At 39.4% G+C, this 18,320-nt stretch overlaps 1 protein-coding gene across 1 annotated transcript in view; it reads left to right on the top strand.

The window, feature by feature from the left end:
- The window catches only part of ISPD (isoprenoid synthase domain containing), a 368,609-nt gene that overhangs the window by 10,592 nt on the left and 339,697 nt on the right, over positions 1 to 18,320 (top strand). Inside the window, exon 2 of the mRNA XM_018047357.1 lies at positions 1,083 to 1,359. Within this exon, the coding sequence (XP_017902846.1) occupies positions 1,083 to 1,359 (277 nt within the window). The remainder of the gene's footprint in view (positions 1 to 1,082; positions 1,360 to 18,320) is intronic.

Consider the following 18,320-nt stretch of genomic DNA (forward strand, 5'->3'; position numbering starts at 1 on the left):
AACCGTCTGGCATGAACATGTAGGATCTCACAGGCAAAGAATGCCTTTAAATTTTACAGTGACCTTTAATCAGAGTTGATAACACGGGCCAGAGGCAGTTATCCTGGCTTGGGCCTGTCGGCTGTGGAACTCTGAGTGTATAATGGTGTTTGCCTCTGTTAGCACTGATGTTCCAGAGAAGTCTGCCCAGCTCCACTGCAGCCACCGCCTCCCAGTGCCGTGGATGGAGAGCATTTGTGTGTCACTCGGTCTTGAAGAAAGTGTTTTAGAACAGAAAAAAACTGGTCTGTTTTGTATCTAACTCAACAGATGAATTCCTTTAATTTTATATTTCCTTAATATATGTTTTGTTTTATTTAAGCCTGATTTATACTTATACAGATTTAATTAGCTGCGTTTCCCAATTTAAGCTAAAATACTTCACCTTGACTTAAGCCAAGTTTAGTTCAGTGATCCAACTTTGTTGCTGACTCGATGGACTTCTGAAAGAGACAGAACTTCTAGAATTCAAAAGTGCTTTGAATTGTTCCTATGCAGTGAAGAGAATTATTTGGAGAAAAAAAAGAGCAACCTAAAAGCATAGTCTTACATTTTTTCCTTTCAATCTACTGATGTATATTCTAATTATTTAATTTTACCCTAAGAAATGCATGAGAGATATATATATATCTTATCTTTGTTTTACAATAAAGGTACATCTATGTTTCATCATAAAGGTACTTTCACACTAGAACACTGGGAGAAGTGACTGTTAATTTGGGTGTAAATGTCCTGCATAAAGCTTTCCTATGGATTCCTGTTACTCTTTCTTTTTTTAAAGATTTTTTGATGGGGACCATCTTTTTAAAAACACTGTATTGAAAAACACTACTTATATTTATGTGTTTCTATCTCTAGTATGAAAAATTCAAATTCTTAACCCCTTTACTAGACCTGATTAAAATGCATGAAATTGACTTAGTTAAAACTTTGAGTTTTTAATGTCCTTATGAAAATGTGTTTGTACTTATTGGTAACCCAGTTTTGTTACTTAGTTGTTTAAGAATCACCTGATAGGAAAAATGTGCATCCTTTCCTTGCAGAGTATCTTGGATAAAGGACATTATTGTGGCAGTAACTGGAGAGAACATGGAAACAATGAAAGGAATTATTCAGAGGTACCAGCATAAACGTATCTCACTGGTTGAAGCTGGAGTGACCCGCCACAGGTCAATTTTTAATGGTCTGAAAGCACTGGCAGAGGATCAGCCCAACTGTAGACTCTCAAAGCCAGAAGTAGTGATCATCCACGATGCTGTGAGACCATTTGTTGAGGAAGATGTCCTCCTTAACGTTGTCACAGCTGCTCAGGAACATGGGGTACGTATTTGAATACTTTTGAGAATGGATAAAAGGGGCAAACGCTATAGCACACCATTGATTTGCTAGATTTTGATGGAATTGTATTTAAATGTCAATTAAAATGGGCAAGATTACCTAAGACATTATGCTAATTTGTTTTAGAAAGTTTATATTATTATAGATTTTGAGACCGTTCTGGAATTTCTTTTGCTATGTAGTCATTTATCATAATATAATATGAGCTATTTGGAGAAGAATGCAATAAAGTCGTTAGAGTATAGATACGAATGGGTGGACCTTAGCTGCATATTTAGTTCCGTTCTTTTACCTAAAAATGCCTAGGAAATCTTGTAAAAGTCTAGGAGTTGAATCACGTTAAGAAAAACAACCCTGGCTCATTTCAGTCAATTTTTCAGTCTGCAAAAGTGGTTTATTTTCTGGCACAAACAGCCAGGCAGGATTTTTACATCCTCTAAAATGAATAATCTTAGGATGACAAAATGCTGTGTTCACTTCTGTTTCACCAAAATAAACACAGGATAGCAGAAGGCCTCTTGTAATCTTTGGGACATACTTGTTTTTTTTTTAGACTAATAGGCTAAAATCCTATAAATAGCATAGTAGTTACTAAACTTAAGTTGGTGGTCTGAATTTGAGACTTAGTGAAAATTTATGGCCCAGACTTGGTATAGTATAATAGAAATAGGCTGTGAAGTTGAACAGACTTAGGCCCAATTCTGCTTTTCTAATTATTAGTAATATGGTATGTTCAACTTTCTCAACTTCTTTGAGCTCATTTTCCTTCTAAAAATATAGATGCTAATTTGTAAGGTTGCTTTTAGAATTGGAAATTACATATATATTAACTGTATCAGTTCAGTTCAGTTGCTCAGTCATGTCTGATTCTTTGCGACCCCCTAGTAAAGTGCTTGGAGAAGGCAATGGCACCCCACTCCAGTACTCTTGCCTGGAAAATCCATGGATGGTGGAGCCTGGAAGGCTGCAGTCCATGGGGTTGCTGAGGGTTGGACATGACTGAGCGGCTTCACTTTCACTTTTCACTTTCATGCGTTGGAGAAGGAAATGGCAACCCACTCCAGTGTTCTTGCCTGGAGGATCCCAGGGATGGGGGAGCCTGGTGGGTTGCCGTCTATGGGGTCGCACAGAGTTGGACAGGACTGAAGTGACTTAGCAGCAGCAGCAGTAGCAGTAAAGTGCTAAATATTTAAAGTGGTATTACTGTAATAATTACAGTATCTAAGACAATAGTTTCCTCCAAAGATTGCAGACCCAACAGAAGGAGTCTCTGCAGGCTTTTTAGCCATCTGGGTGGGCAGGAAGTTATAAAATACTCAGTTGGTAAAGACAGTCTCTGATTTCTGTTTAGTTATCTATATGTATTTGGAGTTTCATTTTCAGGAAATTGCTCCTTATTTCATCTCTCTCCAACATGAATTTCTTTACAATTTAGATGTATATAAGAGTTCCATAGGTAAAATGAAACATTTTTCTTATCTTCAGTACAACTTCTAGGTGGTATTTTGATGTAGTCAAAATTACGTTGCAGGAACATTAGTGACCACAAGACTGTCTCCTGGCTCTTGTGTTTTCCGTGAGCTCTTGCTCTTCTCCATGCTCTTTGACTGTGATAGAAGCAATGTGGTCAGGTACAAGGGTGACAAGGAGAAATAAAAGACCCAAAGATTTATAACTCTTAAGAATTTGAGTAAAAGTTTAAAAGTTCTTAGGAAAGTCTGTGTAATTTGGGCAGATACAAAGTCTAACGCATACCATAGTACAAATAAAATTATGGCTCTTTGCTTATTTACCTTTTGGAAAAATATCACTTAAACTCACTGTGAAGATCAAACATTTGGATTTTTTTGAGTATTCAGAGAATTTCTAAGATTGTTTATAAAGTGATCCTTTTGGTAATGTATCTGAAAGGCAAAATATTATTTTGAGCCAATTAATGTGCTGAGAATGTCATGTAACAGGTGATTAAAAAACAGGTGACCAATAAAACATAAAAATGTGGAGCAGTTAGTGGTTTCTTGTTAGTTGCAGATTTGTTAGAATTCCTTCTAGACTCTAATTTTCTTAAGTGTGTTAATCAGAATATAACTTGTAAGATTCAATCTCATTATGCATTCTAAATAGAGTAAATTGTATTTTAATTAAATCTGAAACTTTCTGATGACATTAAGAAGTTGGTTTAAAGCAAAATCTTCACAACGAATTTAAGAAAACTTCAGAAGTTTGGTCTCTTAAGAAATGCAGCATTGTTTTTGTTGGTGTTAAGGGATAATTTTCACCAGTGTAAAATTATTTTCATAAAAATATAGGGATGTTAAGGATTTTACTGCCATCAGGAACCAGACAGATGTTACAATCCAGAGAAGAACAAATTTATGTGGAATAAAGGAATGTTGAAGTGAATTCACAAATAGACAAAGGTGTATTTTTGGGGTGTGGGGTGCCAGTTGAGCTGGGCAAAATCTGTTGGCAAGTGTATGGGCAGCAATGATTTATTGATTGACTGTCAGTTACCTAAAATTTATGAGAGTTGTAAAAGCGCTCAAGGGCAATCAAAAGCTAGTTTCTGCTACTCAAGAATAGTTTGCTTTAAGCAATACAGTTTTCGACTGGGCAATTTGTTTTGCTCATTGTAGTTTCCTTAGGAGGCTGAGAACAGTGATCCAATAAATAGCCTCAGGAAACTGAGACATTATTTCCTGTCACCTCTCCTACACTGTTCTAAATTCTAATAAAAACAAAACAAAACAGCAATTAATTGAGACTTACACTATTAGTAGTTGAAGTTCTTGAATTGGGGGGAAGAATTGGCATTGTTTTTAACCTGAGGTAAATTGCAGAAGCCCAGTCTGAATCAAAGATTTTGCTTGGAACACCTTGATGATTGTTTGCCTGGGATTCCTTTGAACTCATTCTCCTTTGTTATTTTAAATTGTGTTTAACTGATCACCTGTTTTCTTCCCTCTTAATTTTCAAGCCCTTCCCAAAGGTCCCTTGAGATAAATCACCTCCTGAATGATTTTCTGAGGCTGTGACAGACCCTTGGTGGGTATACAGGCTTAAGATAACTGATGTTTTAACTTACATTACATTTTGGTTTAAAATCCGAATTAATGGTGATGTATTACTTTAAGAGACTAAGATTCTCCAAATTAAGGGTGAAATTAGGTTTGGGCAATTTTGGGGTTGAGATTTTGTAGACATTGTTATTAATTGCTAATTCGTGTCTGACTCTTTGGCGACCCATATTGGAGTGAATTGCCATTTCCTTTCCCAGGGCATCTTCCTGATCCAGGGATTGAAACCATGTCTCCTGCATTGTGGAGAAGGCAATGGCAACCCACTCCAATACTCTTGCCTGGAAAATCCCATGGATGGTGGAGCCTGGTAGGCTGTAGTCCATGGGGTCGCACAGAGTGGGACATGACTGAAGCGACTTAGCAGCAGCAGCAGCTCCTACATTGCATTGTATTGCAGGCAGATTCTTTACCACTGAGCCACCAGGGAACACTACTTTGAGGACACTACTACTACTTACAGGAGACTACTCCTACACCCAGATCGCTTGCTTCCCTGCCCCACCCTGACCCCAATCCAGGACAGACAATTTTGCTGTATTGTCTTTGCTTTGAGTACAGTCTGCTCTTTAAATGCCATTTCAAATCCTAAAAGATGATGCTGTAAAAGCGCTGCACTCAATATGCCAGCAAATTTGAAAAATTCAGCAGTGGACACAGGACTGGAAAAGGTCAGTTTTCATTCCAATTCCAAAGAAAGGCAATGCCAAAGAATGTTCAAACTACCTCACAATTGCACTCATCTCACACGCTAGCAAAGTAATGCTCAAAATTCTCTAAGCCAGGCTTTAATAGTACATGAACCGTGAACTTCCAGATGGTCAAGCTGGTTTTAGAAAAGGCAGAGGAACCAGAGATCAAATTGCCATCTGTTGGATCATTGAAAAAGCAAGAGAGTTCCAGAAAAAACATCTGTTTCTGCTTTATTGACTATGCCAAAGCCTTTGACTGTGTGAATCACAACAAGCTGTGGAAAATTCTTCAAGAGATGGGAATACCAGACCTCCTTACCTGCCTCCTGAGAAATCTGTATGCAGGTCAAGAAGCAACCGGGCATGGAACAACAGACTGGTTCCAAAGTGGGAAAGGAGTACATCAAGGCTGTATATTGTCACCCTGCTTGTTTAACTTATATGCAGAGTACATCATGTGAAATGCTGGGCTGGATGAAGCACAAACTGGAATCAAGATTGCCTGGAGAAATATCAATAGCCTCAGATATGCAGGTGACACCACCCTTATCACAGGAAATGAAAAGGATCTAAAGAGCCTCTTGATGAAAAAGAAAGAGGAGAAAGAGAAAAGAGGAGTGAAAAAGTTGGCTTAAAACTCAACATTCAGAAAACGAAGATCATGGCATCCGATCCCATCACTTCATGGCAAATAGATAGGGAAATAATGGAAACAGTGACTGACTTTATTTTCTTGGACTTCAAACTCACTGCAGATGATGACTGCAGCCGTGAAGTTAAAAGATGCTTGCTCCTTGGAAGAAAAGCTATGACCAACCGAGACAGCATATTAAAACACGGAGATATTACTTGGTCAACAAAGGTCTATCTAGTCAAAGCTGTGGTTTTTCCAGTAGTCGTGTATGATGTGAGAGTTGGTCTTGAGAGTCTCTTGGACTGCAAGGAGATCCAACCAGTCCATCCTAAAGGAAATCAGTCCTGTATATTCATTGGAAGGACTGAACCTGAAACTCCAATACTGTGGCCACCTGATGTGAAGAACTGACTCACTGGAAAAGACCCTGATGCCAGGAAAGATTGAAGGTGGGAGGAGAAGGGGATGACAGAGGATGAGATGGTTGGATGGCATTACCAACTCAGTGGACGTGAGTTTGCGTAAACTCTGAGAGTTGGTGATGGACAGGGAAGCCTGGTGTGCTGCAGTCCATGGGGTCACAAAGGGTCAGACACGACTGAGTGACTAAACTAAATGGATAGCTTCTCATGGCTTTTTGAGGCTACGATTCTAAGGAAGCAAGTAGCAGAGACTCAAGATCCAATTCCTCATTACTTATCATTTTTCAAAACTAATGTCTCTTTTTAACCCAAGACTCTCTGCTATCTTACTTCCTTGGCCTCTGGCTGTTATTATGTTAGTTTTAGGTCATAGTATAAATTTCATTTCTAAAAAGGCAGTTTTAAAAATCACTTAGAAAAAGCTGTTTATGATTTCTTCATTTAAAGAATTGTAATAGATTTTGCAAGGTCTCCATATTGCCAAAATAGGAGTCCTTTAAAAGTATGAAGTACTTGTGTATTTCTGCATGATTTTAAGTCAAGAGATATAGTTATAAGGGTACTTTCCAGGTGGCACTAGTGGTAAAGAAGTGAAATCGCTCAGTCGTGTCCGACTCTTTGCGACCCCATGGGCAGTAGCCTGCACCAGGCTCCTCCATCCATAGGATTTTCTAGGCAAGAGTACTGGAGTGGGTTGCCTTTTCCTTCTCCAGGGAATCTTAACTGACCCAGGAATCGAACCCATGTCTCTCACATTGATAGACAGACTGTCTGAGCCAACCTGCCTGCTAATGCAGGAGACACAGGTGATAACCTGAGTTCCATCTCTTGAGTTGGGAAGATCCCCTGGAGAAGGACATGGCAACCTACTCCAGAATTCTTGCCTGGAGAATCCCATGGACAGAGGAGCCTGGTGGGCTAGAGTCCATAGGGTTGCAAAGAGTTGGACACAACTGAAGCGATTTAACATGCACAAATGGATAAAGGGTGCGTTAGAAGAGTAAAATAAATTGGAACACTGAAAAATAAAGATATAGAAGGAATCCTTTTTAAAAGAATTAATTAGTTATTACATATACTCTAAGAACTGCCAGTAAGGGTCTCATTTTCAGTTCATTGCTATCAGTACAGCAACCCCTGAAAGACTTGCTCCTGAGGGATGATGTTTAGTTACTAGCATATGTTTCTTTCCCAAGCCCTCTGCTTTTGCATCTCTAATGATGTTTTATCCTCTACTCCCTAATCAACTTGTAGTAACAAATTACATTTATTGCTTCTGTTGATTCATCTCCAGTTTACTTCTCAGTGCTTTGCAGTCTGGCCCCTTTGTCCTCTGACTATTCTAAAATAACTGTAACTTTCCAATTCCTGATTAAATACATTTAGTCTGTTGTATAGTAAGGAGTTCAACTGGCTTTTGTCCCTGGTTCCTTGCAGGGAGAGTAAATCCTTTAAATTTGTAAAGAGTCTTCGTTTTTCATGAGCCCTTTGGATCTCATCTGAGCTTAATAAGATGAGATGACTCAGGATAGAGGCTGGTTATCAGAAAGACCCCTGGGGCTTTGAACCAGCTGGGCTTCCAGGGTGAGAGGAATCCTGCTGGAGACAGAACTCAGTCACACGCTCAATGGTTCAGTCAGTCATGCTTAGGGAGTGAAATGCCAATAAACTCTGGATACCGAAGCACAGGGAGGAGCCACTTGGTTGGTGAACAGTGATATGCTGGAAACGTGGTGCTGCCTGAGTGTATAGGGGAGGGCAGCACAGAAGCTCTGTGTTCTGGTCTCCCCAGGTCTTACCCATGTGTCTCCTCACTGATCCAGTCTGATTTGTATCCTTTGCCATAAAACTGTAACGGAAGTCATCATAACCATATTATATTAATCTAATAAGCGTTTTCCTGAGCTCTGAGTAATTCTGGTGAATTACTGAACTGAATAGGAGTTGTGGGAACCTCTTGGATTTGGAGTCAGTTGGCCAGAAGTGTTGGTGGCCTGGGGCACCCCACTGCTGTCTGAACTGGTGGCAATCTGGCTGTGAACTGTGCATTTATGCCAACTCCAGATGACTGACAGGAGAGTTGAGCTTTAGAGGACACAGTGTGTACAGAGGGTCTTAAACCTGATAGTGTTAACTAGCTCTTCCTTGGAATTCTTGCCCCTGCCTTGGCTTCTATGACTTTACTCTTTCCCTTTTTTTTTTTTTATCACTCGCTTTTCAGATACTCCTTCCCACTCTTTAAATAAGGTTTCCTTAAGTTTTATTTTCATGGAACAAAGTATTTCTGAGCAATCTAAGTCATGCCCATAATACTTTATATTGTTTAAATCTGTGTGTGATAGAATATTTATATTGTTTAAGTCTGCATTTGTCGCCTTGGGGGAATGTACAATCAGAGTGTTAACACACCTGTAGAGATTCTTGTAATCACAACCCCAGGTAGGACACAGAACTGTTCTAACATTCTAGAGAATTTCCTCCTGTTTGCTTTACTATTCAGACCCTTGTTCCTCTAATAACTCCTGTCAACCACTGATGTGTTCTCTGCTCCTATAGTTTTGTCTTTTCTAGAATTCCATAAATTGAATCATGCAACATGTAACTTTGTAAGACTATTTTTTAAATTTTTTAAAAAAATTTTTAAAAATTTATTTTAATTGGAGGCTAATTACAATACTGTAGTGGGTTTTGCCATACATTGATATGAATCAGCCGTGGATGTTCATGTGTTCCTCATCGTGAACCCCCCTCCAACCTCCCTCTCCATCCCGTCCCTCAGGGTCATCCCAGTGCACCAGCCCTGAGCACCCTGTCTCATGCATCAAACCTGGACTGGCGATCTGTTTCACATATGATAATATACATGTTTCAATGCTATTCTCTCAAATCATCCCACCCTTGCCTTCTTCCACAAAGTCCAAAAGACTGTTCTATACATCTGTGTCTCTTTTGCTGTCTCACATATAGGGTCATCATTGCCATCTTTCTAAATTCCATATATATGCATTAGTATTACTGTATTGGTACTTTTATTTCTGACTTACTTCACTCTGTATAATAGGCTCCAGTTTCATCCACCTCATTAGAACTGATTCAAATGTATTCTTTTTAATGGTTGAATAATACTCCATTGTGTATATGTACCACAGCTTTATTATCCATTCATCTGCCAATGGACATCTGGGTTGCTTCCATGTCCTGGCTATTATAAACAGTGCTGCGTTGAACATTGGGGTACATGTGTCTCTTTCAATTCTGGTTTCTTCTGTGTGTATGCCCAGCAGTGGGATTGCTGGGTCATATGGCAGTTCTGTTTCCAGTTTTTTTTAAGGAATCTCCACACTGTTCTCCGTAGTGGCTGTGCTAGTTTTCATTTCCACCAACAGTGTAAGAGGGTTCCCTTTTCTCCACACCCTCTCCAGCATTTATTGTTTGTAGACTTTTGGATCACAGCCATTCTGATTGGCGTGAAATGGTACCTCATTGTGGTTTTGATTTGCATTTCTCTGATAATGAGTGATGTTGAGCATCTTTTCATGTGTTTGTTAGCCATCTGTATGTCTTCTTTGGAGAAATGTCTGTTTAGTTCTTTGGCCCATTTAGTAATTGGGTTGTTTATTTTTTGGGAATTGAGCTGCAGGATCTGCTTGTGTATTTTTGACATTAATTCTTTGTCCATTGCTTTGTTTGCTATTATTTTCTCCCATTCTGAAGGCTGTCTTTTCACCTTGCTTATAGTTTCCTCTGTTGTGCAGAAGCTTTTAATTTTAGTTAGGTCCCATTTGTTTGTTTTTGCTTTTATTTCCATTATTCTGGGATGTGGGTCATAGAAGTTCCTGCTGTGATTTATGTTGGAGAGTGTTTTGCTTATGTTCTCCTCTAGGAGTTTTATAGTTTCTGGTCTTACATGTAGATCTTTAATCCATTTTGAGTTTATTTTTGTGTATGGTGTTAGAAAGTGTTCTAGTTTCATTCTTTTATAAGTGATTGACCAGTTTTCCCAGCACCCCTTGTTAAAGAGATTGTCTTTTCTCCACTGTATATTCTTGCTTCCTTTGTCAAAGATAAGGTGTCCATAGGTGCATGGAATTATCTCTGGGCTTTCTGTTTTGTTCCATTGATCTATATTTCTGTCTTTGTGCCAGTACCATGCTGTCTTGATGACTGTAGCTTGGTAGTATAGCCTGAAGTCAGGCAGGTTGATTCCTCCAGTTCCATTCTTCTTTCTCAAGATTGCTTTGGCTATTTGAGGTTTTTTGTATTTCCATACAAATCTTGAAATTATTTGTTCTAGTTCTGTAAAAATGCCGTTGGTAGCTTGATAGGGGTTGCATTGAATCTATAGATTGCTTTGGGTAGTATACTCATTTCTACTAAATTGATTCTTCCAATCCATGAACATGGTATATTTCTCCATCTATTTGTGTCCTGTTTGATTTCTTTCATCAGTGTTTTATAGTTTTCTATATATAGGTCTTTTGTTTCTTTGGGTAGATTTATTCCTAAGTATTTTATTCTTTTCGTTGCAATGGTGAACGGAATTATTTACTTAATTTCTCTTTCTGTTTTCTAATTGTTAGTGTATAGGAATCAAGGGATTTCTGTGTGTTAATTTTATATACTGCAACTTTACTATATTCATTGATTAGCTCTAGTAATTTCCTGGTGGATTAGGGTTTTCTATGTGGAGGATCATGTCATCTGCAAATAGTGAAAGTTTTACTTCTTCTTTTCCAGTCTAGATTCCATTTATTTCTTTTTCTTCTCTGATTGCTGTGGCTAAAACTTCCAAAACTATGTTGAATAGTAGTGGGGAGAGTGGGCACTCTTGTCTTGTTCCTGACTTTAGGGGAAATGCTTTCAGTTTTTGACCAGTGAGGATAATGTTTGCTGTGGGCTTGTCATATATAGTTTTTATTATGTTGAGTTATGTTCCTTCTATGCCTGCTTTCTGGAGAGTTTTTATCATAAATGGATGTTGAATTTTGTCAAAGGCTTTCTCTGCATCTATTGAGATAATCATATGGTTTTTCTCTTTGAATTTGTTAATGTGGTGAATTACATTGATTGATTTGTGGATATTGAAGAATCCTTGCATCCCTGGGATAAAGCCCACTTGGTCATGGTGTATGATCTTTTTAATGTGTTGTTGGATTCTGATTGCTAGAATTTTCTTGAGGATTTTTGCATCTGTGTTCATTAGTGATATTGGCCTGTAGTTTTCGGTTTTTTGTGGCATCTTTGTCAGGTTTTGGTATTAGGGTGATGGTGGCCTCATAGAATGAGTTTGGAAGTTTACCTTCCTCTACAATTTTCTGGAAGAGTTTGAGTAGGATGGGTGTTAGCTTTTCTCTAAATTTTTGGTAGAATTCAGCTGTGAAGCCTTCTGATTGTGGGCTTTTGTTTGCTGGAAAAATTCTGATTACAGTTTCCATTTCCGTGCTTGTGATGGGTCTGTTAAGATTTTTCATTTCTTCCTGGTTCAGTTTTGGAAAGTTGTACTTTTCTAAGAATTTGTCCATTTCTTCCACGTTGTCTGTTTTATTGGCATATAGTTGCTGATAGTAGTCTCTTGTGATCCTTTGTATTTCTGTGTTGTCTGTTGTGATTTCTCCATTTTCATTTCTAATTTTGTTGATTTGATTCTTCTCCCTTTGTATCTTCACGAGTCTGGCTAATGGTTTGTCAATTTCATTTATCTTGTCAAAGAACGAGCTTTTGGCTTTGTTAATTTTTGCTATGGTCTCATTTGTTTCTTTTGCATTTATTTCTGCCCTAATTTTTATGATTTATTTCCTCCTGCTAACCCTGGGGTTCTTCATTTCTTCTTTTCTAGTTGCTTTAGGTGTAGAGTTAGGTTATTTATTTGACTTTTTTCTTGTTTCTTGATGTAGGCCTGTATTGCTATGAACCTTCCCCTTAGCACTGCTTTTACAGTGTACTATAGGTTTTAGGTTGTTGTATTTTCGTTTTCATTCATTTCTATGCATATTTTGATTTCTTTGTTATTCAGAAGCATTTAGCCTCCATATGTTGGAATTTTTAATAGTTTTTTTTTCTGTAATTGAGATCTAATCTTACTGCATTGTGGCCAGAAAAGATGCTTGGAATGATTTCAATTTTTTTGAATTTACCAAGGCTAGATTTATGGCCCAGGATGTGATCTATCCTGGAGAAGGTTCCGTGTGTGCTTGAGAAAAAGGTGAAATTGATTGTTTTGAGGTGAAATGTCCTATAGATATCAATTAGGTCTAGCTGGTCTATTGTATCATTTAAAGTTTGTGTTTCCTTGCTAATTATCCATAGATGTGAGTGGGGTATTAAAGTCTCCCACTATTATTTATTGTTAATTTCCCCTTTCATATTTGTTAGCATTTGCCTTATATATTGTGGTGCTCCTATGTTGGGTGCATATATATTTATAATTATTATATCTTCTTTGATCATTATGTAGTGTCCTTCTTTGTCTCTTTTCACAACCTTTATTTCAAAGTCTGTTTTATCTGATATGAGTATTGCTGCTCCTGCTTTCTTTTGGTCTCCATTTGTGTGAAATATCTTTTTCCAGCCCTTCACTTTCAGTCTGTATGTGTCCCTAGGTTTGAGGTAGGTTTCTTGTAGACAGCATATATAGGGGTCTTGTTTTTGTATCCATTCAGCCAGTCTTTGTCTTTTGGTTGGGGCATTCAACCCATTTACATTTAAGGTAATATTATTGATAAGTATGATCCTGTTGCCATTTACTTTGTTGTTTTGGGTTTGAGTTTATACATCCTTTCTGTGTTTCCTCTCTAGAGAAGATCCTTTAGCATTTGTTGGAGAGCTGGTTTGGTGGTGCTGAATTCTCTCAGCTTTTGGTTGTGTGTAAAGCTTTTGATTTCTCCTTCATATTTGAATGAGATCCTTGCTGGGTACAGTAATCTGGGTTATAGGTTTTTCTCTTTCATCACTTTAAGTATGTCCTGCCATTCCCTTCTGGCCTGAAGAGTTTCTATTGAAAGATCAGCTGTTATCCTTATGGGAATCCCCTTGTGTATTATTTCTTGTTTTTCCCTTGCTGCTTTTAATATTTGTTCTTTGTGTTTGATCTTTGTTAATTTGATTAATATGTGTCTTGGGGTGTTTCATCTTGGGTTTATCCTGTTTGGGACTCTCTGGGTTTCTTGGACTTGGGTGATTATTTCCTTCCCCATTTTAGGGAAGTTTTCAACCATTATCTCCTCAAGTATTTTCTCATGGCCTTTCTTTTTGTCTTCTTCTTCTGGGCTTCCTATGATTCAAATGTTGGGCGTTTGACATTGTCCCAGAGATCTCTGAGGTTGTCCTTGTTTCTTTTAATTCCTTTTTTCTTTTTTCCTCTCTGCTTCATTTATTTCCACCATTCTGTCTTTTACCTCACTTATCCTACCTTATGCCCCAGTTATTCTACTGTTGGTTCCCTCCAGAGTGCTTTTGATCTCATTTATTGCGTTATTCATTATGGATTGACTCTTTTTTGTTTCTTCTAGGTCCTTGTTAAACATTTCTTGCATCTTCTCAATCCTTGTCTCCAGGCTATTTATCTGTAACTCCATTTTGTTTTCAAGATTTTGGATCATTTTTACTATAATTATTCTGAATTTTTTTCGGGTAGACTCCCTATCTCCTCTTCTTTTGTTTGGTTTGGTGGGCGTTTATCCTGTTCCTTTACCTGCTGACTATTTCTCTGCCTTTTCATCTTGTTTAGGTTGCTGTGTTTGGTGTGGCCTTTCTGTATTCTGGCAGTTTGTGGTTCCTCTTTATTGTGGAGCTTCCTCCCTGTGGGTGGGGTTGGACGAGTGGCTTGTCAAGGTTTCCTGGTTAGGGAAGCTTGCATCGGTGTTCTGGTGGGTGGAGCTGGATTTCTTCTCTCTGGAGTGCAAGGAAGTGTCCAGTAGTGACTTTTGAGATGTCTGTGGGTTTGGTGTGACTTTGGGCAGCCAGTATATTGAAGCTCAGGGCTATGTTCCTGCATTGCTGGATAATTTGTGTGGTATGTCTTGCTCTGGAACTTGTTGGCTCTTGGGTGGAGCCTGGTTTCTGGGTAGGTATGGAGGCTTTTGGATTAGCTCTTATCAATTAATGTTCCCTGGAGTCCGGAGTTCTCTGGTGTTCTCAGGTTTTGGACATAAGCCTCCTGCCTCTGGTTTTCAGTCTTATTCTTATAGTAGCCTCAAGACTTTGCCATCCATACACCACTGATGATAAAACATCTAGGTTAATGGAGAAAAGATTCCCCACATTGAGGGACACCCAGAAAGGTTCGCTGAGTTACATGGAGAAGAGAAGAGGGAGGAGGGAGACAGAGGTGACCAGGAGGAGAAGAGGGGGAATCAAAGGGGAGAGAGCAGTCTAGCCAGTAATCAAATCCCTCTGTGCTCTCCATAGCCTGGAACACCCAGAGAGGTTCATGGAGTTACATAGAGAAGAGAAGAGAAGAGGGAGGCAGGAGATAGAGGTGACCAGGAAGAGAAGAGGGGGGTGTCAAAAGGAAAGAGACATATCTAGCCAGTAATCAGTTCCTTACGTGTTCTCCACAGCCCAGAATACCCAAAGAGATTCACAGAGTTGGATAGAGAAGAGAAGGGGGAGGGAGGAAATAGAGGTGACCTAGGGGAGAAAAAGGAGAGTCAAAAGTGGGAGAAGGCAATCAAGCCAGTAATCACACTCCTAAGTAAAAATGGGTACTGAAGATTGCCTTCTTAAAGGTACAGAATTGATAACAAATACCAAAAAGCAAAGATTAAAAATCTAGAGTAGAGGTTAGACTCTCAAAAATACAATATTAAAAAAACCCCCAAATCACAAATATTATAAAAAATATCTATGAAATTTGCTTTAAAAATAAGGTCTTTTTTTTTGCAAGATAATAGTAGGTTATAAAAATGGAAATTAAAGGTATAATAGAGGACTTAAAAATTAAAAAAACAACTAAAAAGTTTAAAAAATGATAATAGTAAAAATATATCTAGGAATTTCTCTGGAGCTGTTGTGGGCAGTGTGGGGTCAGTCCAGTTTCAGATAGTTCCTTGTTCCAGCTTATGCTTCTCAAGATCTATAGGCCCCTTCCAATGTAGTCGGTGCTAACTGCAGGGTTTTAATCTGTTACACCTGTTACTTCCAAAGAGGTTCCCTCTCTTTAGTGGGGAAGTCTCTTCAGTGTCTAACTTCTGCCCTGACGTAAGGGGGCAAAAGTGATCATTTATTTAGGCTCACTTGTTCAGTTGTGCTGTGGGGAGGGAGGAACACTGCAAACAAGTATCACTGGGGTGTGTGGGGAGTGCTCGCAGTGTCTGGGCCACACTGCTCCTGCTCATGGCGTGTGTGCTTTCCCAGTCTATACTGCTCAGGCTCCAGGTTGCTCTGCAGGGGAACTGTCTAAAGCGGGCCCTGGGTTGCGTACACTTCCCAGGTCTTCTCGGGTACTCCACAAAGGCTAGACTCGGTTGGGTGGGCCTTGTTTTGTGTCCTTCACGGGTCCGAGCAGCTCAGGTGATGAGGTGCTTGGTGCGCGCGCTCTCCCTAGGTGCGGTGCTTCTTATCGCCTCCCCCGTCCCTGCCGCTCAGTTTCTTGGTGTGCAGCGGGAGTGCCATCTTGGGTGTGCCGTGTGTCTCCTCTGGGGAGCTGATCTCTGGCTGCGACCCTCCTGGTGGATGTCAGCTGTCCAGGATCCCAGGAAGACTTGGTTAGCAACTGGGAGCCTGCTTGCAGTCTGATGGCGGATGCCATCTCTGGGGCCGAGTTTGCCCCATGCCTTCCAGCCCTGGCTGTCACCTGCCTGCCTGTCTCTGGTGGGGGATGGGCTGGTCCGCAGCTGGCTTGCTCTCCTCTGGTATTTTCCTTTGTTCTGTGAGCGGCCTGGTACTGCCTTAGGTTAAGGCCTTTCACGGGAAAGTTCTCTCTCTCTTTTTTTTTCTCTCTCTCTCTATGGCTATCCCACAGTTTGAGTTGCTATCTCACCTTAGCTCCCTCAGATTGCCCTCAGGGCATTACGCTGAGCAATGCGGCCCACACCTCCCTGTTCAGCCCCTGCTTGCTGGTGGCGGATGTGAGCGTCTGGGCTACTCTGCTGGGAGTTGCCATTAGGCATGTAATCTGTGGGTTTTATGTATTTATTTTTCCTCCCGGTTATGTTGCCCTCTGAGATTCCAAAACTCCCCACAGACCGGCCAGTCAGAGGGTTTCCTGGTGTTTGGAAACTTCTTCTCTTTTACAACTCCCTCTCCTGGACGGGTCTCCATCCCTAACTCTTTGTCTCTCTTTTTATATTTTATATTTTCTCCTACTCAAAGACAATGGGCTCCCTTTCTGGGTGCCTGGTGTCCGCTGCCAGCATTCAGAAGTTGTTTCGTAGAATTTGCTCAGCTTTCAAATGTTCTTTTGATGAATTTGTTGGGGAGAAAGTGGTCTCCCCATCCTATTCCTCTGCCGTCTTAGGACCGGCCCTCTAAGACTATTATTTTGATGGGTACACACATCTGTTTGCACTTGTTTTAACTCCCACAGAAACATTGGCCCAAATCTCTCTTATTCTGGGGCTTCTTGCTTCTGAATTCCAGACCTACCCTGTTCAACTGGATAGAACCACTTAAATTTGTCTTTTTCAGTGTCTCTGGAATCATTGCAGATTGGAATTCACTGATCCTCATTGATTCCTTTCCTTGGATTTTATCCATAGGTAAGAGGGAGCCACTGAGTTTTGAGTAGGGAATGATAAGACGTGAATCCTACAAGGATGACTGTCTGCCTGGTTTGGTAGGGCGACTAAAGGAAGAGTTGAAAGGAGCTGAAATTAGTTTGGGATCTATAGTAATGAAGCAGCTGAATGATGATGAAGTCTATTAAAGCCAAATGAAATGGATAGGGAAGCAGATAGTACTAAGCTGTCCAGGGAGCAGGACTCACTGGACTTGACTGTTAGTATGGTATGTGAGCCACAGGAAATAGGGGATATATATTTTGTGTGCTTTTAATTTTTCTCTTCTCTGGCAGTAGGCGTCATCGCTTCTCCTGAAATCCCCGTGTTCCTGCCCTCCCCCATCCTTGCCTCCAAGTTTCTGTGAAATTAGGATTTTGGCACTTATTTTTTGCTTGCCACATCTCTGCAGACCTATTTATGGAAAGAGTGTTTACCTAAGGGGTATGACTGCCTGGGAACTTTTCTGACCTGGTTTATGGTTTATCTTTTCTCATAAAACAAGGTCTCCTATACTTCCTGTATTGGATTTTTGCAATATGTAAAACAAGGATTTTTGTGTCTGAAACCAGGCTCCAGGACATATTTGAATATCAACCAGGCACAAGGTTTCTCAATGTTAGCATGATAGACATTTTGAGTAAGATAATTCTTTATTTTTTGAAGGCCATGTGCTGTAGGATAGTTAGTGGCATTAATTTTTGTTAGAAAAATGTTAATCTGAAGAGAAACAGTGGAATTTAAATAATGAGAAACTTTGGCATGGGTTGTATGTGGAATCTCTTAGAACTATGCAGCGTGATTATTTAGCAGTGATGAACAACACTTTGGAAATTCTGCTGAAGTTAATATGTGTGTATATTGAGAATACACTTTACCCAGTTTTATAATTTTATGCAATGTGTTCTGGACTGTTGTATTTAATTTTTGTTTTATATTAGGGTATATTTGATTTACAGTGTTGTGGTAGTTTCAGGCATATAGCAAAGTGATTCAGTTATACATATATTATTGTTCACATTCTTTTTCCATATAGGTTATTACAGAGTATTGAGTAGAATTCCCTGTGCTATACAGTAGGTCCTTTGTTGATTGTTTTATATATCATAGTGTGTATATGTTTATCCCAACCTCCTAATTTATCCCTCGCCTACCACCTTTTCCCTTTTGGAACCATAAGTTTGTTTTCAGAGTCTGTGAGTGTGTTTGTTTTGTAAATAAGTTCATTTGTATTATTTTTTAGAATCCACATATAAATGATATCATGTGATATTTTTCTTTCTCTGACTTACTTAGTATGATCATCTCAAGGTTCATCCATGTTGCTGCAAATGGCATTATTTCATTATTTCTTATGGCTGACTTGTTTTCCATTATATATATATTCCACGTCGTCTTTATCC

Source organism: Capra hircus, chromosome 4 (assembly GCF_001704415.2).
Source record: "Capra hircus breed San Clemente chromosome 4, ASM170441v1, whole genome shotgun sequence".
Classification (NCBI taxonomy): domain Eukaryota; kingdom Metazoa; phylum Chordata; class Mammalia; order Artiodactyla; family Bovidae; genus Capra; species Capra hircus.